The 25,603-nt window shown below is 27.1% G+C and overlaps 3 protein-coding genes across 3 annotated transcripts; all 3 read left to right on the top strand.

Annotated features, from left to right (window-relative positions):
- Window positions 1-8,070: 8,070 nt before the first annotated feature.
- Window positions 8,071-13,673, top strand: LOC122853094. Its single transcript, XM_044153351.1, has 3 exons — window positions 8,071-8,564; window positions 10,895-10,972; window positions 12,451-13,673. Exons 1-3 carry the CDS (start codon window positions 8,385-8,387, stop codon window positions 13,375-13,377), a joined length of 1,185 nt encoding a protein of 394 aa, XP_044009286.1. The 5' UTR covers window positions 8,071-8,384; the 3' UTR covers window positions 13,378-13,673.
- Window positions 13,674-14,352: 679 nt separating this feature from the next.
- LOC122851087 lies at window positions 14,353-25,372 on the top strand. Its single transcript, XM_044150136.1, has 14 exons — window positions 14,353-14,542; window positions 14,628-14,731; window positions 14,837-14,993; window positions 15,057-15,157; window positions 15,223-15,375; window positions 15,450-15,726; window positions 15,817-16,228; window positions 21,364-21,603; window positions 21,685-21,780; window positions 21,840-21,887; window positions 21,975-22,115; window positions 24,489-24,647; window positions 24,732-25,046; window positions 25,132-25,372. Exons 1-14 carry the CDS (start codon window positions 14,394-14,396, stop codon window positions 25,348-25,350), a joined length of 2,571 nt encoding a protein of 856 aa, XP_044006071.1. The 5' UTR covers window positions 14,353-14,393; the 3' UTR covers window positions 25,351-25,372.
- LOC122853090 (cyclin-dependent kinase inhibitor 1C-like) lies at window positions 21,151-22,314 on the top strand. The gene is made up of 5 exons (XM_044153344.1): window positions 21,151-21,285; window positions 21,364-21,603; window positions 21,685-21,780; window positions 21,840-21,887; window positions 21,975-22,314. The coding sequence occupies exons 1-5, from the start codon at window positions 21,274-21,276 to the stop codon at window positions 22,152-22,154; spliced, it is 576 nt and encodes a 191-aa protein (XP_044009279.1). The 5' UTR covers window positions 21,151-21,273; the 3' UTR covers window positions 22,155-22,314.
- Window positions 25,373-25,603: the final 231 nt, after the last annotated feature.

The raw sequence follows: 25,603 nt of genomic DNA, 5'->3' as shown, positions 1-25,603 counted from the left end.
ATTTTTTTATATATTTATTTCGGGAGAGAGTGAGGAGAGATTGGATAGTTTATTTTTGTGACCATATGGTTGCCGACGGCGGGGTCATTATTTTTCACTGCCCAAGGCATTATTGAACTTGATGTTCTATAGCAGTAGGGTACAAAGAAATATTAAATTATTAAAAAAAAAGGGATGAATAAGAGGTGAAAAGAAAAGGCAACTGGTTAAAATGAACGATATATAAAAGAAGTCAAAAGTTTTGAGAGAAACAAAATTGGCTGAAAATTGGTCTCTTGTTGTTGGTCCTTCTGACGGTCGCATGCACAGATAAATAAGAAAAAAAAAAAATACATCAACACACCATTGCCATCGAGGATAATTTTATAATTCGTAATTTTTAATTTGAATTTAAATTTCGTGATCGATATATAATATTTTAACCCTTGTTCAATAAATTTCAATAATTTTTTGTTTTAATTTCTACAACGTTAAAACGAATTTTTTTTTTTTTTTCATATTTGTAAATTTTTTACAATCTTTTTTTTTGCCTGATTCTACATTTTTTTACACACTCATATTTTGTATATAAAATATGCTAAATATTGTATGGCCCCACCGTGTCTTGTCTGGCCCTCCGGGTGCTATTATTTGAAAATTATGAATGTTGTAAGATCAAGTATAATAATCGACGGGTGGCTATACGAATTTTTATTTTTTTATTTTATATATATTTAATATTTTTAACTGAAAAAAAAATACAACATGCAAAAATTCCAAAGAGTGCATAAATCTAGGAATTTTTTATCATGGAAAAAAAAAATGATGAAAAATTTCTTGATGCATTTTTCAATAATATATTTGATTTACGTATCATAAAAATTGAAATTAAATAAAATTCATCATATAAAAGTATATAAAATACACTTTTAAAATTTGCATTTATGAAAATAATTATGAGAATATTTTGACAGTATTAATTTATTATTCAAATATTATTTTTTCATAGCAATAAAAAGAATTGTTTTTATTTTTTTATTTAACTATCATAAAAGTGTAAATAAATAAATAAATAAAAATATTATCTTTGGAATATTTGATGGATCGTGTTGTTTGCAAATTACAAATTTTTTTTTTTGATTTTATTTCTTTTTATGATGCCGCTAATGGCTTGAAAAAAAGGACTAGAAATTCTAGGCGAAATGCTGAGGAGAAAGAAGAAAAAAAAAAAAAGGTAAAAGAAATAAAAAAAATAATTTTTAGTAGGAGGGGAAAATATTGTGGAGGGCCGCAGGGCGCCCTGGGTTATTTATCGAACCTCAACCGCGAGAAATTGGAAGGTTCGCGGTAATTTTTGATGGTCCTTCTTATTTTTTTATTTTTAAGTATAATAATAAATGAGATATTTTCTTTACCCTTAAGGGGAGAAAATTGTTGCCTTCAAAGTACAATATTGAACAGCAGGTTACACAGAGGTCATCGGTAATTTGTTTTATTTTTTTTTTCTCCATGCACTAATTGTAAATGTTTGGATCTATATCGACAAAAAAAATACAAGGCAAAATTTTGGAGAATTGCGGTTACAGTAAGAAAAAAAACAACGGAAGGAACAACGGGTGGTGTTAAAAAAGTCGGAAACATAAGGCTCACCCGTTGTGACCACAGTAAATAAAGTCAAAGTCAATTTCGGTTTGAAGCAGTTGGTGAAGAATGAGGGCTGAAATAAAAAAAGGATACTGAAGAATAAAAAGCTGCAAGAATACGATACAATTGGGCCTGACAAAGTTTCAGGAAAAATCGGAAGTACCGGGGAGGTTAGTTTAACCGCATCGAAAACCAAATTTCGAAAGCCACGAATTTTGATTTACAACATTTGAAAGAATGAAAAGTCATTCGTAAAAGGACCTTAAGAAGAATACAACACACAGAGTGCGCACAAAATTCAGAAGTAAAATAAAAAAATAAAGTAAAAAAAGAGAAAAAAAAAAAAAACTGTGCCCACAACTTCCTGGAGAGACCACCAACTAACTGAGATCCCCGACCGAGACAGTTAAAGTGCAAATGGCGAAAAGATACAACTGAGAGAGTAGTCAAGATCAAAAGCATAGCAAGACTAAAAAAAGAAAGCTAAAAAAATAACAAGAAGAAGAAGAAGACAACAGGGGATCTCAAAAACGTCACAATTGCAGCACTAAATTATACGCGATGTTGCACGCGCAGTAATTTTAACATCCAGAGACAAGAAGGGAAAAATAAAGTTGATGGGCTACTGTCGTAAAAGTGCGAAACGGTCATTGGTTGACCATCAACATCCCTGTGTCTTTCACACAACAACAAAACCAACTTCTTTATTTAAAAAATAAAACCAGCAGCGATCAGAAAATAAAAAAAAAAAAAAAGAAAGTGAAAATGTAAAGAAGACGATCTTCCGAACTAAAAAAAAAATATACAAAGAAAAAAAAAAAACAAGGGGGAAAAAAGAGAACGACTGAACACTAAACTTCTGATTTACGACACTGTACTCCAAAAGCAGGAAAAAAAAAAAGTGTCACTTATTTTCACATTCGGGAAGACATCGTATATCTTAAAATAAAAAATATAAAAATTAAAAATAATGGTGTTGTCTAATTATAATAATTGCCATCAGACATAAACTCCCCAAGGGATAATTTGTGAACTCCTGGAAAAATAAAAATTCATAAATTTTATCCAAAAATAAAAAATTTATATAATAATACGTTGAAAATAAATTAAATTAACTTAACCGGATAATAATGAAAAAAAAAAAAAATTGGGTTAAACATTTTACATATAATTAATTCAATACTAATCATCATCTTTCAAAATATATAAATTTTTATTCTATAATATATATTTTGTATTTAATAAATTATTCAGTATTAATATTATTTATTTTTTTTTTAAATTAAAGAAGCCTTTCGAAGAAATTTATTATCGTAGAAAAGTAATCTAATGTGGTGCTGCCACAAATCCTAATTGATCCTCAAGCCACAGTAGAGTATAAACTGACTAAAGCCCTAATAATTTCTCTCGCAGGATCACCACTTTGTGTGTGTTTAATATGTGTATGTATTGCTGCATGTGTTTGTAATGTGTGTAGTACGCTCAATAAGCTCCAATATGAAAAACCATAAATTTTAGCTTTTCTATAAATTTGTCAGTGAGCATTGCTCATGACAAAGACGATATCGTCGTTTTGTCACAATGACAATTTTCTTTTTTATTATTTTCAAACATAAATATATACAATTTACAAAATTTCAAGCAGCTAAATTCTATCACCTGTCTCTCCTCTCCTCCATATATTTTTATAAAAAAAAAAAAAATATAAATAATATAAACTATTGAATGAAATGCTACAATCGTCTTTCTTACGCCCGTCTTTAGCATCCGTCATAGAAAAAAAAATGAAAAAAAAAAAAAACTGAGGACAATAGAAATTTGTCTCCAAATGTATTTGACGCGAAAACTTTGAAGGTTGAATAGAAATTTGCTGTGTCGTTATATGTATGATGGGGAAGTGTTTGACTATGAAGAAAAAAAATAAAACTCGTGTGGTTGAAAGCATAGAAAAATTTTCTGCTTTATTACACACTTAGACACATCAAATCTATTTGGGATTTTAAAAATTTTTCTTCTCATTTCATATACAAGCAAGGTCAATGGATGGCTCTTTTTTTCATATACATATATTCTCTCCTTACATTTTTATTTTTTCACACCATTGAAATTTGAATGCTTCTGAGGTGTGGATAATCTTTGGTCTCCATTTAGGTAAAATTTCACACTAAAATACCAAAATACGAGGGTTTTTTTTTCTTTTAATTTTATGATTTATTTTTTCTTATGCGGTTGGATGCATCTTTTATATAAGATGATAAATAATAATAACAAAAATGTGGATAAAAAGAAAAAGAAAAAAAAAAAAAAAAAGTTTCAGTGAGGTGTTATTCTGATTAGCTGCTAAGCTGGGACATTTTTTTTCTCTGAGAAGACTGTGATATGTAATATATAATGCAGATTATTTTATTTTTTTTATAATCTCTATGATGTTTGAAGAAAAAAGAAAGAAATATTAAAACTCCTGCATATTTATTTTTGTTGCTTTAAATAATATATAAAATAAAAAAATGAAAAAGTATATTATCAGTGCATACTGACAGACGTGGTTTGTCACCTTACCCCAATGTATCTTCCTGTTGAGATAAATGATAATATATATTTACACAGTAAAGATTTCATCAGCACTGAAAGATTGCCAAGCAGATAAAAATTCGTTAGAATAATACAGGGAAAAGCATATCAAGGATTACTTTGAGCCTAGAAAAATAACATAGGGGTTTCTTTAAGCACCTTATCAAACAGACAATCAAAAGAAATATTATAAATATACATTCTAGACGACAAAAAACGAAAAAAAAAAAATATGAAAGAGAAAAAAGAAGATCGTCGTCTCTAAACCAGCCATACAAAAAATGTAACAAAGCGTAAAATCTTGAAGCGCAAAAGCGGAACAGTGTAATATGGAACAATGTAGAACCTTTTTTTTTTTTTTTGTATACAAGTTTAATCTCTAGTCAAAAAACATGTCGTAAGCTTGGGTGACACGCATTCACATCAATGTGTTTAGAAGCTTTTCACGGAATTATTCGTTGCGGATATAATTGCGGAAGAATTTTTTTTTTCCCAATTGCCATATCGAGCTTAAGAATTTAACCACAAGAATTTATTTCCTGAAAAAAATTCCAGACTGATGTTTTATTGTAAAAAAATGTGTGATTTAATTTTTTTTCCATTGAAAATTTTAATAAAAAATAAATTACATGAGAAACCAATCTTGAAAAAAAATCAAAAGTGTGATTTGAATTTTTTCTATTAAAAATTTTAATGAAAATAAAAATAAATTAAAAACAATATAATACATCCTGTGTACTTCTCACAGGATCAATTTAATTTCCAAGTAAATAAAAAAAAAAAAAATGTAATTTTGTTTGAAATGGATTATTGACGAAAGCCAGTGACACACGTGCATTTGACATTATTACGATGAAAATAACCTCCAGTAAATAACGACTAGTATTTTTTTTTTATTTTTCCCATCGGGTGTATGATTCACCAACGGTCAAAGTAACACTGACTGAATTAAATATAATCTAACAAAATTCAATAAGAGACTCATCTTATTTCCAAGAATTCCACCATTAACAAAATAATAATAATAAAATAAGCCCAACTATCACCGGAAATTTCATATAAATAATTTATCAAAGTACATGTCTGACGTAACGTTGACCAACATTTATTGATTATATTTTTTTATCAACATTTTTAATCCTGAATTTAATGTTACAATATTAAATGTAAGGTATTTGTGAATGACCTTGTGGTCGGAAACGATAAAGTGAAGTATTTTAAAATGAAAAAAATAAAACTTAAAAAAAAACTTTAGAAAAAGATGTGTGTTGAATTAGTTGCGCCAAATTGATGTTTTTCCAGGAATACTTGATCCCTCTCCCTTGAAAAATCCAACAAACTCTAAAATGCAACAAAATGTTTAGTTGAAAAAAAAAAAGAGGGATGAAGATTAGAAAAAGAAAAAACTAAATTTCATTTCCCAATCGATTTTGTCACTAGTATATATACCTCTATGCGTGTATCTAAAAACTAGTCGCATTATCCCGTTCTACTATAACTCTATATACACAAATGTTTATTCAAAATAATATTAATGTTTAGATATTGTACGTGTGCGTGCGCATTTGTATTAGCAATATCCAGGTGTCAATCCTGTAAAAGGCAATAGAATAAATAAGGGTCAGTCTCACCAATAAAACGTCACGATGCACCCTGAATTAAATAAAAGCAAATAAAAGAAATAATTCTATTCGTCTTTTTATATATTATAATCTTTCTCACTCCTAAACAATTTGAATGAATGAATTTTATAACTGGCCACCGAATTTTTCACTATAGATTTTTTTCAGTTATATTTATTTTTCTAAACACAAACGCTTAGATCTATATATACACATTGATGAATTGAAAAAAAAAATCTTAAAAGATGCCGTTTAGCAACGTGTGTATAATATATATTTCACTCGACAATAATCCAAACGAGACAAATACCCTTATTTGTACACATCCTGTCTATTGTCATGTACATTTATACGGGGCAAATTTATATACTCATGGGTGGAGTTAAAAATATGAAGAAAATAGCCGAAATTTATTTCAACAAATAAAAATATATATATAAGAAAATAGAGTATACTTCCGGTTTTTAGCTTTGGATTTTTCAAGATCACCATGTGCATATCTTGAGACACTTAACCACACCCACCCCTAAACAATATTTTTTCATCAAAATTATTATTATTTTTTTTTATCTTTTTAATTTTTCCATAAGTGTATATGTGATACCAATGTTTTTGGGGCGTGACAAAATCTAAAAAAAAATATATAAAAATGAATCTGTGATGTACCTGAACCGGATGGAAGATATTACGAGATTCTGTATTTTATTTGATATCGAATTGTTGTCAGATACATACAGGATGTTTTTTTCTTTATTTTTATATTATTATTTTTTTTATTATATATAATTTTTTTTTTCTCTGGGCCATTTATTACGTTGTTGTTTTTTTTTTTGGGGCGGATATGCCTGGGTACTGGGTGGGGCACATCCATCGGCTAATTGTTCTCGTCCCGGAGGTCTCTCGGTAACTACGACATGAAAATATTTGTAAGAGAAAAATGAGAATCAAAGTGCCTCAATGAGTATAACGTATATATATAAACCCAAAATATCTGGAATTGAAAAATTATATTATTTTTTTTTGTTTTTTTTAAAAAAAGATATTAGTCATTTTGGAAAATAAATAATAAGATAATTATCCGCGTAAATATATGTATGAGGGATAATCGTTAATGGTGTACTTAAAGAGACATTTAGATTTTTTTTTTTTTTAAATTACTTCTAACTCGATAAAAGCTATTTTAAAAGTGTTTTTTGTTATATTTTATGGGAAATGATAGCCGGCGGGTTAACGAAGATTCATGCAGTTGAAGCGAGCCAGTTGATGGGGGTTTCAACTGCGAGCTTATTAAGGGACGATCAGACGTTAGAAAATAATAATATGTATACTTTTTTTTCAAGTCAATTCACGCGTCGCAAAGTGGCCAATAAACATCGTCAGCCAACTGAAAGACACTGGAATCTACCAAGCTTAAAATCAAACATAATTTTTTCCCATTATCCTATATATATATATTTTTTTTATTTTTATTATTTCATTTCTTTCATCTTTGTTTCATCGGATCAATAGTGCCGAGAATAATATTTTACCCCTAGACACAATGCATTTCAATTTCACGGATTGATATAAAAAAAAAAAAAAACATTAAGGGGGAAAATACAATTCGATACATAATTTACTTTTTGTTTTTTTTTTTTTTAATCAAAAAAAAATAAAACGAAAATTAGAATGAATTGATAAAAATACAAATTAAATATATTATAAAAAAAAAAAAAAAAAATTTAACTTGACTCTACAATTTTAATTCAATGCTCAGGTTATAAAAATAAAAAATAAAAAATTCACTTGAATAAAATAATTTACAAATAAGTTAAAAAAAAAAATACAAAATTAAATTTTATAAAAAAAAAATATCTTTTTATTTTTATTAATTTTGTTTATCTTAGAAGATGAGAGGAAAAAAAAAAAAAAATTCATTTGTGCTGAAAGAGTGCTTGGCGGTGGTCGTCGAAGAACCGCCAAGAGATCGGAGCCATATGCCAAGGGGGACGCCACAGTGCCCTCGGGTAATTACGAGGGATGCTTTCGTTCACTTGGACCGAGATATCCAACTGAAAAGAGATGTAAAATAAAAAAAAAAAAGAGAAAAAAGAGGCCCGCCACAATTCTAGACATCTATCCTCGTGGTACAGACATATATATACAAAAGCAAAGTGGTTAGTGGCGGCAACGACCATCATCATGGGGTAGGGATAGGCACCACAAAATTTTCGGCGAGGTGGGGCAAACGTAAGCTATATAAGAAATCGGTATTCTGGCGAGGGGTCACAGTTGATCCCGAAATTTCGAGGGTAGAGATCATCTGAAACGTGCTCCAAAAAAAAAAACCATTACACAACATTTTTAAATAAACGAAATTCATTCTTGCATTTACTCCGAAATAAATCAACACTAAAATAAATACACAATAATTGGAATTAATTTTTGAAAAAGTGAATATTATAAATTAGTGAGTGATAGATAGAAATATTTAAATTTTCTATCTGTTTGTGTAATTTGATATTTGGTCCAACCAGGAAACAGGAAGATATTTAACACTTAGAAAATATTACAAAAATAAAAACAACAATGAATTATTTGTGTTTATTATTTGTCATGTGTTGTGCAGGCCTGGTAAACTATACCATGGCTTTTGATCTTGGTCCATTGGTGAGAATTGCACAGTGTAGAGTGCAGTGTATTGAAAACCACAGTACAGACGGCACCTGCGATTGGTATGCAAATCGTGCTGAAACACTATGCAGTGAAGTAAGTAACCTTTTCATTGATTTAAAAAAAAAAATTACTACAATTTCTTCCCGCCTTTTCTATAACCTTTTCAAAAATTAAAGACTACAAAGCTTTTTTTTTCACTTTAATAATAACGCAAATTGAAAGAAAATGAATAAAAAAAAAATTGTTGTTGTTTTTTTTAAATTCGGGGTGGTCTTAAATTAAAATTAAAATAATGAAACAAAAATAAAATAAATAAATAACCGGTAATCCTGAGGCTGGATATTTACAATTTACATTGAGAGAGATGTAAAATTAAAAAGTATGTGAGAGTATGTATGAGGGGTGGGTAGGTGGATATAGGGAGTTTGAATTTGTGAGGGGTATGAGGAAACGAGTGGGCAGATGGAGAATCACGATTATCACACGCACATGTATATATGTATATTTTATTTATATTTTTTTTTCTTTATTACGTGGTGCATACAGTATGTGAGAGAGACGAGAGGGGGAGGTCTGTGTCCCTAAGGTTCAGTTGTATCAAAGGGCGTTGCTCATTTGCCCTAACAAACTTTGTACATGGGGGTGTCCATTAATTTTTCGTGGAAATCGATTCCATGGGGTCACCATGAATGTGTATCTGTGTGATCTACTCGGTCATGAGATTTTGTGAGAGATGCATTTACAAAAGGATGAAATGCGATTTGAGAAACGAAGGCTAATAGAATGAGGAGAAAAATGAAAAAAAAGAAACTACACGAGTCCCTGATGGGGTCTTGCTTCAAAGCTACAACACAAAAATCAACCATTTAAATTTATGTACCAAATGCATGTTACATTTTTTTCTTTTTCAGTCCCCTATGGGCTCGAAAAAACCCTTTGCTATTCCAATTTTTTTTTTTTTTATTTTCTCTTATTCAATTTTAATTTTTTTTTTTTAATACTTCGTGCAACCTGAAACTTTTTCGATGACCGCTTTTATTATTATGATTATATAAATATATATATATTTTTTTTAATTTTACTTTTGTATATATTATTCATTCAAATACAGATATTTCATTATTAATAAATGCACAAGTATATTTATTATTATGAAAAGATGTTCCATGACATTGCAACTTGTTATTTATTAATAATTCAATTTTAAATATACATATCTACTGGATTGTGTACACACATAATATATATGTATATTTTGAACCTTTCTAAATTTATCCTGTCAAACAAAACAGTCTTGTTTATAATTCGAAATGGTATGCGTGTCTTGACAACATCAGAATGTCACGCTCGCAAGAAAATTCATTTCAACCATAAGACAGAAAGTTAAATAAGAAAAAGAAACAATTTTTTTTTCATTTTTTTGTATCTTAAATACATAATAAAAAATAAAATATATATTCTCATTATATTTATTTTATTTTTTATATACTAATTTTAATTTTGAAAAAAATAAAATATATATTCATAAAAAATAATGATGTAAGCCAATTTTTTTTTTAATATAATGGTCAGTGCTGATTTGATTTTTGGAAACGTCATTAACTCATTAGTTGGGTTGTCGATAAAAGGGTCTATGCCTCTATAATACTTTTTTTTTTCTCAGTAATGATTGTGGTATACATATACATAGGGAACCATCGAATATTTTTGGGACTCTCTTGAGCAAGAAATATAATAGTAAAAGAGAAAAAAAAATAAAAAAAAATTGAATACATGAAAGAAAAAAAAATGAAATATAAAATAATAATACATAAAAAAAAAAAAATATCAAAGAATAATAAAAATCTGGGATAGCCGCACGCGGTTATCCCAATAAATACGAAGACAACGACGACGAAGGCCTGTGGCTGAAACAGGTTGGAGCTAATTCGAAAGACCCCCCGACAAACTATTTCTATCTCATTTTATTTTTTTCTCTCATATATAAAACTTTTACTCTTATATGCATCACCATTCGAGTGAATCCCCCCATAAGATTCATCTCTCTTTTACCTTATCCATAACCCCCCTAAAAATTGTCCCCCTTCCCATTTTTTATAACGTCGCGATACAGCGAACCGACCTCGCTTAAATCGCCTGACTGATTCAACCGACGACTTGATGGTTTTTATTCGCCTTCCACTCATTCTCCTACGATTTTTTATTTTATTATTATTATTATTTTTTTTGTTATTTAATTTTTTTATTTCATATATAAATCCACTCCAAGATCACTCAGCTCATTCCCAGCGATTGTACACGCTTCAACCATCTTCTGGCTATTTTTTTTCATACCCACTCTGGTTTCTTTTTTTTTTTCCTTTTTTCAAATCCTTTTTTATTATTATTTTATCTAACCATTATTGTTTTTTTTTTCATTACAGTGCTGGCAAAATTGCGATACTCTTGAGACACAATGGGAATCTTCAAAATCCATGTGTGATGAAGAAAATTATTTCCATGTAAGTATACCTGAATTTTTTGTTAATTTTAATTTTTTATTTTTTTTTTTCTTGTTTGTGGTTTTTACGCTACAAGCATGCAAAGAATTATAGCCATGTTTGTTTTGAAAAATGTGACTCATTTGCAGGGTTAATATATCGTTGTGTATTTTGTCGAAAGAAAAAAACATAAAAAATTAGTTGGGGTTTTTATTTATTAAACCTTATTATTATTCAACATTTTTTTTTTCATCAAATTGAGTGAATAAATTTTTATTTCGATTATCATGATTCCCGGGGCAGTGTATATATATTTTTTTTATTTTTTTCTAAAACTCTTTTTTTCTTATTATGTTCATTATAATTTTTTTTTTTTTATTCTTTTATTAGTCGAGGTTTTTTTTCTTTTTATATATTTTATTATTACATTGGGTGAGCTGTAAAATTAGCCGAATGAACATCGTTCTATATAAACCACAATAGCGAATAGAATGAGAGAAGGTTTAGCCGATTTCATCTCAAATTTCTCGAAGATCCCGTTGAAAAAATCGATCGTTCGGAAGCATATATTGTATAGTCAACCTCTCAGTATGTCATCTTCGATTATCCCTTGGGAATCCTTGAAATCACTGGGTGACCGAGCGCAAGAAAAATATCTCATCTCAAAAAAATTCCCTTCTTATATTCACATCACACAAAAAAGAGAAAACAAAATTGTAACGTTCAATGGATTCAATCCATCTTCTCTCAAAAAAAAAAAAAAAAAAAAAAAACCAATTTCAATTCAAGATGAAAATTTCTGAAAAGAAACGACTACCTGCCGATTTTCATGGAAGACCGAACTTCCCTCTCTCAAAAAAAAAAGGTTATAAACCAATTTCCACTTTATTTTTTTTTTTTTACCTTTCGATCTCTTTCTCAGATGAAACCTTTTAAATAAATGTGCACCTTCTTTGCCCGTTACAACAACGACAGATCCTCGAGATCTCGTCAAGATGAGAATTCCCAAAACCACAATAAAAGAAAAAAGTTAAAAAAAGTCCAACCACACGTACAACTAACCGTTTATAGTTTCTTATCTGTAAAAAAAAAAAAACGTTACGACACAAACACGACTTTTGTCAAGATACTTGTCTTATTTATTCTTTGTCTTTTATAAGCCCATACATTAAATTATTGTATAGAACAATGCACAGCTATATATTCTTCTTGCACATGGTGCATTAGTAAAGTGACTTTGGAAGATCATTAATTAGTTCAAATGGTTCTTGAACGAGCCATTATACTGAAGCATGAATCGTTTCAAACAATCTGAGGGACCAGTCATAAACTTCTTCATATATATAGCTACAATCAAATGTCTTTTGAATTTGTCTTTTGTATATATTTTTAACTTTAAACTTATTTAAAATGACAATATATTTTCATTATTAAAATACAATAATTAATAGACATATTCAAATTGATAATTAAAATATTGGTTTTTCTTTTTGTTACAGTGTCCAGCATGTAAGATACCATGTCATTATCGTTTGTCTCGTATTGAGGAAGAAGTCATGCCATCTAGTCTTCCAGCACCAATGAGAGGACCAGTTAAATTGAATAATCAAGATATTGCTATTGTCCTGAGAAAAGTTGGATCAACATGGAAAGAAGAAGGTTTTTATCCAAGCACAAAAATACCATCATTAAGACAAGATACATGGATATTAGTTGTAGAAGATGAAGGCTTAAAACATTATAGTTGGGAAGAATGGACACCAAAACTTGAATCATTAAAAGATGGAGCATTTGTTGAAGCAACTTTATCATGGACAGATGTTGATGTACAATTAAAAAAACAACGTGAAATTGAACAAAAAAAATTTAATGATCGTATTAGACAATTTTATCTTGAAAAATATGGTGAAAAAGTATTATCTGAAAGAAATGATAATAAAAATACACCAATAACTGAAGAAGTTGTACGTAGATTTTTCTTTAAACGTGATAATTATGATAATGATGATAATGATAATACAAAACCAACAAAAACTGATAGTGTAAGAACTGATAATGATGATGTATTTGGTGAAAAAAAATATACTGATAAAGATGAATCATATGTTGTATCATGGGAACCAGAAACTGGTGGTCTTATGGGTAACCAAGTTGTTGATACAACATCAGCACAAATATCATTATTACCTGGTACAAAATATCTCGTAAGAATTGCATCAAATGATGGTCCAGGTAGTTATCCAATTGAAATTGATACACGACCAAGACCTGTTCTTCGTTGGCAGTATCAACCAAATTTTCAAGACAATATTAATGAGTGGGCAATTGTTGCAGGTTTTTTATCAGCTCTATTAGTATTAATTCTCATTACAATTATAAGAACAGTAACAAAAAGAAAAACTGTAGATGATGTTAATGAAGTTTAAATATATATTTGTGTTTTTCTTTTTTTGTTTTTACTTATCTTTGTACTGAATATTTTCACAAAACACTTTGTACAGTTAGATTTAATAGAGTCAATTTTGTAAAAAAGATAAAAAAACAAGATAAAAAAAAATGTGAAAGATTAAAACAGTCAATTAATGTCAAATTATTTTTTAAAAATATTTGCTCAATGTCAAAGTTAACAGACTTTTGTTCATATATTTGCGATAATAATTGAAATGATGATGAAAGAGGAGAAAAAAAAAAAAAAGTTGTAATTATTTGTAAATAGTTTGATGAAGATATATGTAAATATTTAATACTGTATATTTTATTATAAATATATAATTATAAAAATAAATTTAAAAGAAAAAAAAATATAATTAAATTATCGCTTTTTATTTATTTAAAAAATAACCCCCTCAACAAACCAATGATATTTTTTGTTTTCTACTTTCAAAAATTTTTAGGCTAAAATGAAAATTAAAAAAAAATAATAAATTCATCAACGACGAGTGAATTTAAATGAAGAGAGAGTTTAGCAAATAAAAAAAAATATTTATAAATTCATTTTTGTAATAATATTTCTTGAAAATATGACTTTTAAGATATTTTTTAAATAAAAATTGTAAGGTACATTGAACTCTCATTCACGCATTGCAACAAAAAAATAAAAAATCAAAGTAGTAGTGTCAGGTAAGGCTCAACGAACTCACAAAATCATCATCATCATCATCATCATCAACAACAGTGAAATATCTTTTCAAACACAAACACTTCCATAAACAAAAATGGTTATAAGAAATTTAAAAAAAAAAAAATACACAGGTGTTATTATTAAAACATCAGTATGCGTTTAGTTATATACACATACAAAGATGTACATCCGTATGTTGGCATCAACAACCACCCAGAAATGTATGTCGTGACCTCGAACTTGTTGTTAATATACCGTTATACGAAACGTTGCCTTGGACTTGTCTTTTACCTCCAGTCTTGACTGTGAAGTCGAGAGAAGATGATATCATTATTCGCTTGCGTTTTACCAATTCTAATCGGTAGTGATCGTGTCTTTGCTCCTTCAAATAATGTTGGATATTCGGTAATTGGATTTTCAGCACTTTTTAGTCTTGGTATTTTACCAATTGGCTATGCTGGTGCTCCAAGGTAAAAAAATGAATTTTTTTTTTTATAAATAATAAATACTTTAATAATAAAATTAAGTTAAATTTCGGCTGATATTTTTATATAGATATGTACCAAAATGGAAGCAACAAGCATGTGAAATTCCAGCTTCTCAACATCGAAATTCTCATTATTTTTGTGACAAAGCTGGTGAAGTAAAATGTCTTCCAGGTATTTTCTTTTATTTTTTTTCTTCAACTTTATTAATAAATATATTTATGATCGTTTGTTTTATTTATGCTGTCTAATAATTATAATTATTTTAAATAATAAAAGGATGGACAGGTGATTTATGTGATGTGCCAATTTGTAAAAAAGGATGTGATCCACTACAAGGCTACTGTCGAAGACCAGGTGAATGTCGTTGTAAACTGGGTTTCTATGGTGATTCGTGTGAAAAATGTGTACCACTTCCAGGCTGTCAACATGGCGGGTATATATATTTAAATTAAAATAATTAAATTAATTATCCAACAATAATTTTCTTTGATAATAGATGTAATGTAAGTTTTGAATGTGCTTGTGAACCTGGTTGGAAAGGATTATTTTGTTCTGAGCCAATATGTGATTCCGATTGTAATCCAAGTCAGGGCTATTGTAAGTTATTTAAATCAAATGAAAATTGAACTATCAATAAATCAATTATTTGTATTTTTTTTAAGGTGATAAACCAGGAGAATGCAAGTGTCGTATGGGCTGGCAAGGGCCCAAATGTAAAACATGTGTTATACTTCCTGGCTGTGTTCATGGTACATGTCATAGACCTTACGAGTGTCGTTGTGAAGATGACTGGACAGGAATACTTTGTGAAAAACGTAAATAAAATACATTCAGCTGTGTTTATTAAAACAACAATATTTTATTATTATAATTATTTATTTTTTCTCAGCCGTCTGTTCAAAAGGATGCAGCATGAAAAATGGAATGTGTACAAGACCAAATACTTGTAGATGTAATACTGGTTGGACTGGTAAAAATTGTACAGAATGTGTACCATATCCTGGATGTGTTAATGGTGGATGTAGAAAACCATGGGAGTGTAGATGTAAACCAGGATGGAGTGGAGATTTGTGTGATGAAAAATTAACTTACTGTGATGAGCATGAAAATCTTTGTCAAAATAATGGCACTTGTGTCAGTATGACAAAGGAAAATGGTGATTACAGGTCAGAAATTTTATTCAATTATTTTTATTTGTTAATTTGGTTATTAGGATCTTAATTTTTTTTTTTGATGTTGTCATTTGTTGATTATAGATGCGAGTGTCCGAATGGATTCATGGGTCGACAATGCCAAGTAGCGACAGTTGAACCTTCAACTGATTTAACACCACCAAAAATACCAGATGATCAAGATAAACCATTTGATTTTAATAAAAAACCAATTGTCAATAATGCATATGAAACAATTAATAATTCTTCAATGAATAATAACGGAAATGATTTTATAGTGACTGACATAGTGACAATAAAACCAGAACAACAAGAAAATAATGGTAGTGAAAATAAAACAACACCAATTATGATTGTAACACCGTCATCATTAGAAACAATTATGTTTAATAATTTTACAACTTCAACTATTGAACCAGCAGCAACAGCTGGTAAATGGCCGACCGAATCACCAACTAAATCACCTTTTACAACTGACAGCGATGCTGACAATGAAGCTTAAAAGATTTAATTTATAAAAACCAATTTTTAATTCTCTTTTATTTATTTATTTATTTATTTATTTATTATTTATTTATTTATTATAATTATGAAAAATCTGATTTAAAGCAAGACTTAATTTTTAATAAAAAATTCTTTTCTTAAAAAATATCAGAATGCTGATAAATTTATTTCATTTGATAAGTTATTATTTTTTTAATTTGAAATTAAACAATGAAATACTTCCGAATATAGTTGAAATAGTAATTAATGTTTTATAATTTTATGATCAAATTGTGACACTAAAATTAACAGACTAATTAATGTTCCGGATTTGCTACAAATAGTTAATAGAGCATATCAAAAAATAGTCGCATTTTATTATACTTTTTACAAATAAAAATTATAATAATTTAAAAAATATTGGCTACATTTTAAATTTAAAAATCAAAAAGAAAAATTTATATATTTATTTGTTTATTATTTAATTTTAAATATTCATAAAAATAAGGAGAATAAATTTCGTCAAAAGTAAGTATTTTTCCGGCCAGATATATAATAAAATTTTATTAAACATAAATTAAAAAAATTTAGAATTATATTATATTTCGCAATTCAAGTTTATAAAAAATCATATTTATTTTTTCATTCAGATTATTATTATATTGAATTTATTATTTTAAAAAATGCAGATAATGCCAATCCAGAGATATCCCTCGATAAAAAAGTAAATCAATCGACCTAATTGTTTTTTCAATTCGAAAAAAAAAAAACAACGAGTCTCTTTTGAAAATAAAAAAAAGCATTTGTCCTTGAATCAAAGCTTTGATATATGAATATGTATTAATTGATATTTGTTGTTATTTATAAATAGAAAAAAAAAAGTAACAAAATATTATAATTGAGAGTAAATCGGAACTGGTAATTGACAATCTTCTAGAGCGAAACGACCCAGATACTTTCAGGTACATGCTAAACAGCTATAATATTACATCAGAAAATAATCAAACAAGCTGCTAAGCTAATGACTGACTTAACATGATGATCGAGTGATTTTTAAAAATACATAAAACAAGTAATCGTATTTACGTATTTTCATAAGGATTATTTTAAGAGTACTTCTTGTCATTGTCAAAAAATTTTGAAAATAAAAAAAAAATTTTAATAACCAACTGTCTTAAATACGGAAATGGACATATCAGAGATTTTTAAATTTAAAGCACTTAATTTTTACTCTTGTATGTAATGCACTTTTTGAGGCATGAAGGGCCCACCCAGCCTGAGGCAATTTTATCATTTTTTTGTATTTTTTTTGTGGTGAATGAATATACCTCCCAAGATTATTTACAACACCCACGCTGAGACACGAAACTCTTTAATTTTTTATTTATTTTAGGTCGTGGAATTATATGTCTTTATTACCTCAAATTTTGGGGAAGAAAAAAAATTTAAAAAATTAAAAAAAATTACAATTCAAAAGAAAGAATATAATTGCAAAAAAAAATTCAAATAAAATAATAATAAATAAATAAATATTAATATTGCATTTTAATTAATTATCTATAATGACATGCGATTCAATAAAAAAAATTAAATACATATTTAAAAAAATTATAGATTGAAATACGTGTAAGACATTTAATTTTTTCAATGTATCAATCTCGATCAATCCGGTTAGAAAACATAAAAATTTCTATGCTCACGATATAACTGTCAACTTGATTAATTTTAACATAATAATTGATTAAGTTATTTAACACAAAATTAGTAGAAAATTATTACATTGTTTGATTTAATAGTTTAAATTTATTGTCCAGTAAATTTATGATTAGAAAAATTTTTTTTTTCGGCTTATGACTCGATGAAAAATACATAATTGGATATAATATTAAAAAAAGAAAAAAAAACACAGCTGTTTATATATTTGTGCAAGGGAAAAGACACGTGCCACAATGTGATTTATCAATTGTCTAGTCATGCATGTACATCTTTCATTGATATTTTATAAAATTTATTCAATCTTTCAGTTACTTCATCCAAGCAAAAAAATACAAAAATAATGCCAGGGTGCGTTCCCTGCACACAATATATATTCGTTCTCACGAATTTGTAAATGTGAAATATAAAAAATAAAAATAATATATCTTCCAAGTTGGTAACAACATGTACATACGAGTCTCGATTGTGCCATGCAATATAAACATGAATTTTATTCTCACACGTTTGTAGTTTATACCGACATACACTCAATCTTCATATATACATATACCTATAAACCCAATATATCTATGTTGATGATATTTACATTTTCGCAGACTTTATTATAACATTAATATAAATATCAAAAAAAATTATTTTTATATAGAAAAAACAAAAAAACTTTAATGGAATTTTTAAAAAAATAAAAAAAACTTGTACAATATTTTTTTTTTTTTATAAAATTCATAAATGTTTTAAAATATAATTATGCAAAATAATAATTACAGTAAACTTGAATTTTATTTTATTTTGTTTTATTTTTTAAATTTAAAAACAAGAATTATTTAAACGATCTGTCGCAAGAGCAATAAATTTACTTATTCAGAAAAATTGATCGATAAAAAAATTTTTTCAACTCTTTAATAATATTTGGTAAATGGTAAAAATTTTTTAAAAAGCTCTTGTAAATATAATACGCATTTAATATTGAATTGCATCTGGATATAAATGAAATTATTAAAATTAGCATAAATATATTATGATGATTGTGAAATAAATGCGTGTAACATGCAATTTGAATTTTTTTTTAATTTTTAAAAATTTAAAAAAAAAAAAAAATAAAAGTTCAATTTTTTTTTTGACATCATAAAGATTTTAAATATGTATTATTACTTCATTATGTATATTTAGTAGAGATGTAATGGTATATTTAATATAAGAAAAAAAAAAAGAGAAAAAAAAACAGTAGCAGAATACCCTTGTCAGCATCATCATCTTTTTTTTGTTTCAATTTATTAAAAGGCTCAGTTAATTTTTTTTTTTTTTGTATATTATAAACTCGTTTATTTATTCATTTGTTTATTTATTAACATTTTTGTTCTCTTTATTTTTTGATTTAATATATGCAAGTGTCGGCAAAGTCCTTGCCTGGAAATCTTGGATACATTTCAATTGCGTCAGTTGTAATTCTTGTTGAAAAAAATAAAAATAAATTTAAAAATATGAAAAAGATAAAGATAAAAAAAGAGAGAATGCATTTAAAAATGGTAAACAAGAAGCACATTATTTTACCGGTCAACACGCACATATATATATACAAATGCTCGACGATCGTTGCAATCCGGTCGTAGTCGAATGTTGCATAATTTGAAATAATGCAACAGTGGGGTGCAATAAAAATAAATAAAATATATCTCACACATGCATTTTACCAGATCATATTAAAGGATATACTGAAAGACGATCTATTTTATTTTTATATAATTAATACCTCGTAATTTGCATCAGGTGAAAATGACATTTAAAAATGCACAAATGATAAAATGATAAATTAAAAATAAAAACTATATAATGATTTTATTATTTTCATCATAATATCAAAAATTAAAAACAAAACTTTCGTCCCAAAAATATGACAAATACTTGATTTTAAAAAATAATGAAACAAAAAAAATTAAAGAGCAATGAAAAAGCATATTTTTCATAAAATGTAATTCAACTTGTGAAATTTAATTTTAAATTTAAATAAAAATATATAATAAAAAAGTATTTAAAAATTAATCCAGAATTTTTTTTTATATGAAAAAAAATTATTAAAATAATCTTTTGGTAAATGCATGAAATGAGACTCATTAATTTTCTTTTAAGCTCTTACTGTTGAGGTGATATCAATAATCGTGATACAGAGTAATAAATAAAATATTCAGTTTATCATTATCATCAGCATTACACAATTAATTTGTTTTTCATTTAAGTAAAAATAAAAAAATCATGTCAGAGTTATTCAAGGTGGCGACAAACTAATTAACAAAATTGTAATTAAAAAAAAAATATTATCATTTTAATTTAAGGCCAATAAATAATTAAAAATAATTTGAAATTATCTGATGAAATTCATGTATTTTTAAAAATATAAAAATAAAGCCTGTTCTCTTTTCGTTTTCAATTATATCACTCCTACATTGAATGAAACAATTCATTTTCAAGAAAAATATAAATCAGACTGAGTGTGTGTAACAATCCAACGAGCATACAAGTATTTAAAAATAGCTTATTGGCAAATTTCAATGCACGCATATAAACATAAAATAAAATTATACAATAATATTTTTATCGAATAGTATAAATCAATGTCCGGGTCCAGAGGCGATTTGCACGCTGTTTAAAACGCTGATCAATGAACAAAACAATTGACTTGGTATATATTAAAAGACATGACTATTATTTTATAAAATAATTATAGGCTGCAACTAGATATATAATATTGTTAAAAAAACAATAGACTAATTTTTCTGCAATTTAAGCAGTTCAAAATAAAGCCAATCAAGATTAAATTAATAAAATGCATAATGATAGTTTGTTTTTCGTTTTCAAGCAGGTGATATGAAGCCACAATATTAGAAATTAAAAATTTAATAGAAGCCACAACGAGGATTTGATATACACAAAACAATCACCACAATTTATTTACATAGAAAGAAACGAGTTATCGTTTGTCTCCACTGTTATACAACAAACAAACAGTGTCACCCACTTGTTTTTTATTTAAAATACTATATAGTTTTATAAAATGCAACACATATACATAATACAGATGAATATGTATTTTGTGCAGCCATGCATTTTAGTTTAAATATATATAAACATAAAAAATAAATAAATATATTTGTAAGAAGCAAAAGGTAGGTAGGTGTGGCGTTTAGAATAATACTGTTTAGCTATTGGTTAATTTATTGCGGGATGTTAGAAATAAATGAAAGTCAATTCCCTATATAAAGGGTAGTTTCAATCATTATTATAACACAAGTGTTTAAGACAACATATAAGATAGACAAGTAATTGTCTCATTGCCAACATATCAACATGAAATTATTGGTAGGTTTTTTTTAATAATATATAAAAAAAATATTATTTATATTGTTGAAAATAATTATTTAATTATTAATTTTTTAGATTTGCTTGATGCTGATTGCAGCAGTATTTGCTGAAGATGATAAAAATGTTAAAAAACGTGGTTTAAGCTATGGTTTAGATCTTGGTTTAGGCTATGGTGGTTATGGAAGTTACGAGGGTGAATACTCTGGTTTGAGTGAATACTCTGGTTATGCTGAACATGCACCAATTGTTAAAACACAAATTGTTACAAAAACTGTTCCTGTTGCTGTACCAGTACCAAAACCATATCCAGTCAAGGTTTGTTTTATTAAATTATTTTTATATAATAATATACATTTCAATTGTTGATATAATATCAATGTTTTTTTGATATAACAGGTTGCTGTTCCATACCCAGTTGTTAAAACCCAAACAGTTCATGTACCAGTTGATCGTCCATACCCAGTTCCAGTCGACCGTCCATACCCAGTCAAGGCAAGTTGCTAATTTTTTTAAGTAATAATTATTGTTTAATAATAATTTATTTTCAACAGGTCGCTGTCCCAGTCCACGTTGACCGTCCAGTCCCATACCCAGTCAAGGTATTTATTATTAAATATTATAAATATATTTTTTCATTTGTATTTTTATTTAATGGTCAAAAATAAAATAATAATTTTAAAAAATAGGTTGCAGTACCAGTTGTTAAAACCCAAACTGTTCACGTACCAGTCGATCGTCCATACCCTGTTAAAGTTGCTGTACCACAACCAATTTACATCAAAGAAAAAGTACCAGTTGCTGTACCAGTCAAGTCTTATGGAAGCTATGCAAGCTATGGACACAGTGGATACGATAGTTACTACTAAATATTTTAATATGTAGTAATATGTCTTTGATCTATCATGCAATAACTTTTTTTCTCTTCCTATACTTTTTCTTAATTTTATTATTTACAATTTTTTATTTCCATCCATATCACTCATTGCAATGAAAACACAAAAAAAAAAAACAAGAAAAAACACCAAATCAGTATCGCAAATAAAAAGAAATATATATTTATAAACAAACAAAATGATAACAAAAAAAACCTCATGAAAAGCATTTTAAAAAATGTACATTGATATGCAAAAAAACCAAACAAAATACTCTATTTCGTATATATAATTTGTAATTAATTTTTTTTAGGTAGAACATTGTTAATTTTAATTGATGAAATAAATTGATTTTGTAACAAAAATGAATTTTTCAAGGTTTTAAGTTTTAAAAAAAAAAAAATTACTATTTAATTAGTCCAACTGATATATATTTAAATTAATATTTTAAATAAATCTATTAAAATATTTTAGCATAAATTGAATAATGTTAATGAAGAATCTAATTGATAATTTATATTCATTAGCGATTTGAAAGTAAATGAGATGATTTAAAATATATATTTATTTATTTTTTATGAATTTTACGAAATACCACTCTGATGTTTCATAGATTGAGATCAGGATTGACTTTTGCACGATCAATAATCACAAGGACTAATATTGTATTTAAAACACCATGGATTTGCTTATGCAATATCTTGATAGTTGTTTTAATTTTATTTACTGCTACATTTGCAAAAAAAAAATACAAGGGCTCATTTATAACATTTTGATGTTATAAAAAAATATACATGTGAAATTTATTTATTAGTGATACACTCTTAATGCTCTTAATGCTGCAGGTAAGCCTTGAATATATTTTCTATACGCCCGCACCCATTCCTCTTTGCATCGTGTGAAAATCAAGCAAAAAAAAAAAGCTTTAAAAAATATTTAATGTTAAATATATATTAAAACTGGAATCTTTCGATTGCCTAATAATTATAGATAATAATTTTCAAGATTGATCTTCAATCAAACTATAAAAATAATTATCGATTTTTTTTTTTTAAATCATTTTTTTTAAGTAATAAAAAGACAAAATAATTAACATAATTATAGGAAATAATTTTAGAATTATATTCCATTAAAATTTTATAATTTCAGGGTTAAATTTTATAAAATATATTTAATACATAAAAAAAAAAAAAAAATTGAATGCTATAAATAAGCGCGAAAGTAAGTGAAATAAAAATGTCGTAAACTTTCTTCATCCACGTTTTCGCAATTTTGTTTTCCAGCTATCAAATATATTTCATGTATTATTGATATATCGTTATTTAAATTTACATTATCAATTCATTTGGGGGCCCTGCTGACAATGAGTTGTACTTTCGCATGTATTGATAATAAATATAAGAAAATAAAAATTTTAAATGACAATCAACACGTACACAGGATGTTAAAAAAAAAATATCAGGGTCATTTGAGAGTTTTTTTTTATTTCACTAACGAATTACCTTTTTAATATATTTTCTATAGAAATAATAATGAGACTTTATTTTCTAATAATATCAAAAAATAAAAATAAATCAGGAAAGAATTTTAATATTAAATTTGACGGTCAGTAGGACTGAATGCACTCGGCTTAACCGATTAAATGTCAAATGCATATTCATCGATGAAAACCAGACCATAATAAAATGAAAAAAAAAAAATAATAAAAATCATTGAGAACAAAAAAAAAAAAAAGATAACAATCTACAAAGATGAACCGAAGATTTTATTTTATTTTTTTTATAGTAGCAGGTTTACTCCTTGAAAACATGTTGAGATTTCAGAGTATTTTTTAAAAATATCAAGGCTTTAAAAACTTACCCTTCCCCTTGGTCTTCTTCTTCTCTCTCTCTCTCATAATCCGACATCGACCTTGATTAATGAATGAAATCCGGTATCTCGAAGTTCATTACCAATAACTTCTAATCTGCAAAATAAAAAAAAATAAAAATATATATAATACCATTCAATTTAAATGTAATAATAATGAAATAGATTTGTTATCTTATTTTAAATGATATTTTAGTAAAAATTAATTCAAATCAGGTAATTAATAATAACAAGATAATTTTTATTACACTGTGGTTTTAAGATTTTTTTTTTTTATATTTTTATTTCTTCCAAGTAAAAAATGTGAATGACGCAAACATTCGCATTATATATTACTGTTAAATATAAAAAAAATGGGTTATTGTGCCCATAAAATGACACGAGTTCGTCAACCACGTGAGTTTTAAATATTAACTTGCGTAAGAAAAGTGAGAAGGATCTATATGTTATGCGGAGCAGTTAAGAACCACCACTACCTTCGTCATCATCACCACCACCAATATTACCACTGCCAAAAAAAATAAAACGACAAGGGTTTTTCGGCTCAACAAAGTATATAAACTCGAATCGTCAGCATGTTCTTCATCAGTTGCAAATTTGAGCATCATGCAATCCAAGGTATAAATTAAAATAACTTTATTAAATTTTTATTTAAAAAATATTATCTTGTGCTTTAATTAATTCAAAATTTTATATATTTAGATTATTGTTTTTTTCACCTTGATGGCAGTGGTATTTGCCACTGATAAACCAGTTGAAGAAACAGCTGAACAAAAAATTGAAAATAAATCAGATGATAAATCATTGGATACAAAAAAAGACAAGCGAGGTCTTTGGGATCTTGGCTATGGTATAAACACCTATGGAGCTTATGGAATTAACAGTGGAATTGGACTGACAAGCTATTCATCATACTCTGATTTACCAGTTCAAAATTACTATCCAACAAACACTCACACTGTCATCACCAAAGAAGTTGCTGTACCAGTTGAAAAACATATACCTGTTGCAGTCAAGGTATTTATTATTTTGTTATTTTTAATTTTATTGTTTAATATAATTTTTTATCAATTTAAAAATAATATTTTTTTATTTTTTAAAGGTACCATATGCAGTTCCAGTTGATCGTCCTTATCCAGTTCATGTACCAGTTGAAGTAACAAGACATGTTCCATATCCAGTTGATCGTCCATATGCTGTAAGAGTACCATATCCAGTACCAGTTGTTAAACATGTTGCATATTCATCACCAGTTGTTGTTCAAAAAAATTCTGGCTGGACACCATCATCACCAGCAGTTAGCTACTCTTCTTCATGGTAATAATTATCAGGAAGAGATAATTTAAAAAAAATACATACTTACCTGACAATGCAACAATGTTTATTGTTACATTATTTTTAATTTCACTTTTAATTACAATTTATTTTTGAATGTGTTCAAGTATTAATACGTAATTTTTTTTCTATACACTCAAATTTTAATTGTATTTTTTCGTTAATAAATAAAATATCTGTATACCTAAATTTTTTTAAATGTGTTTTTTTTGTTCATTGTATTGATTGATCATTATGTT

This window comes from Aphidius gifuensis, linkage group LG3 (assembly GCF_014905175.1).
Source record: "Aphidius gifuensis isolate YNYX2018 linkage group LG3, ASM1490517v1, whole genome shotgun sequence".
NCBI classification, from domain to species: domain Eukaryota; kingdom Metazoa; phylum Arthropoda; class Insecta; order Hymenoptera; family Braconidae; genus Aphidius; species Aphidius gifuensis.
Note: the sequence above shows the minus strand (reverse complement) of the source record. Positions and strands in the feature narration are given on the sequence as shown.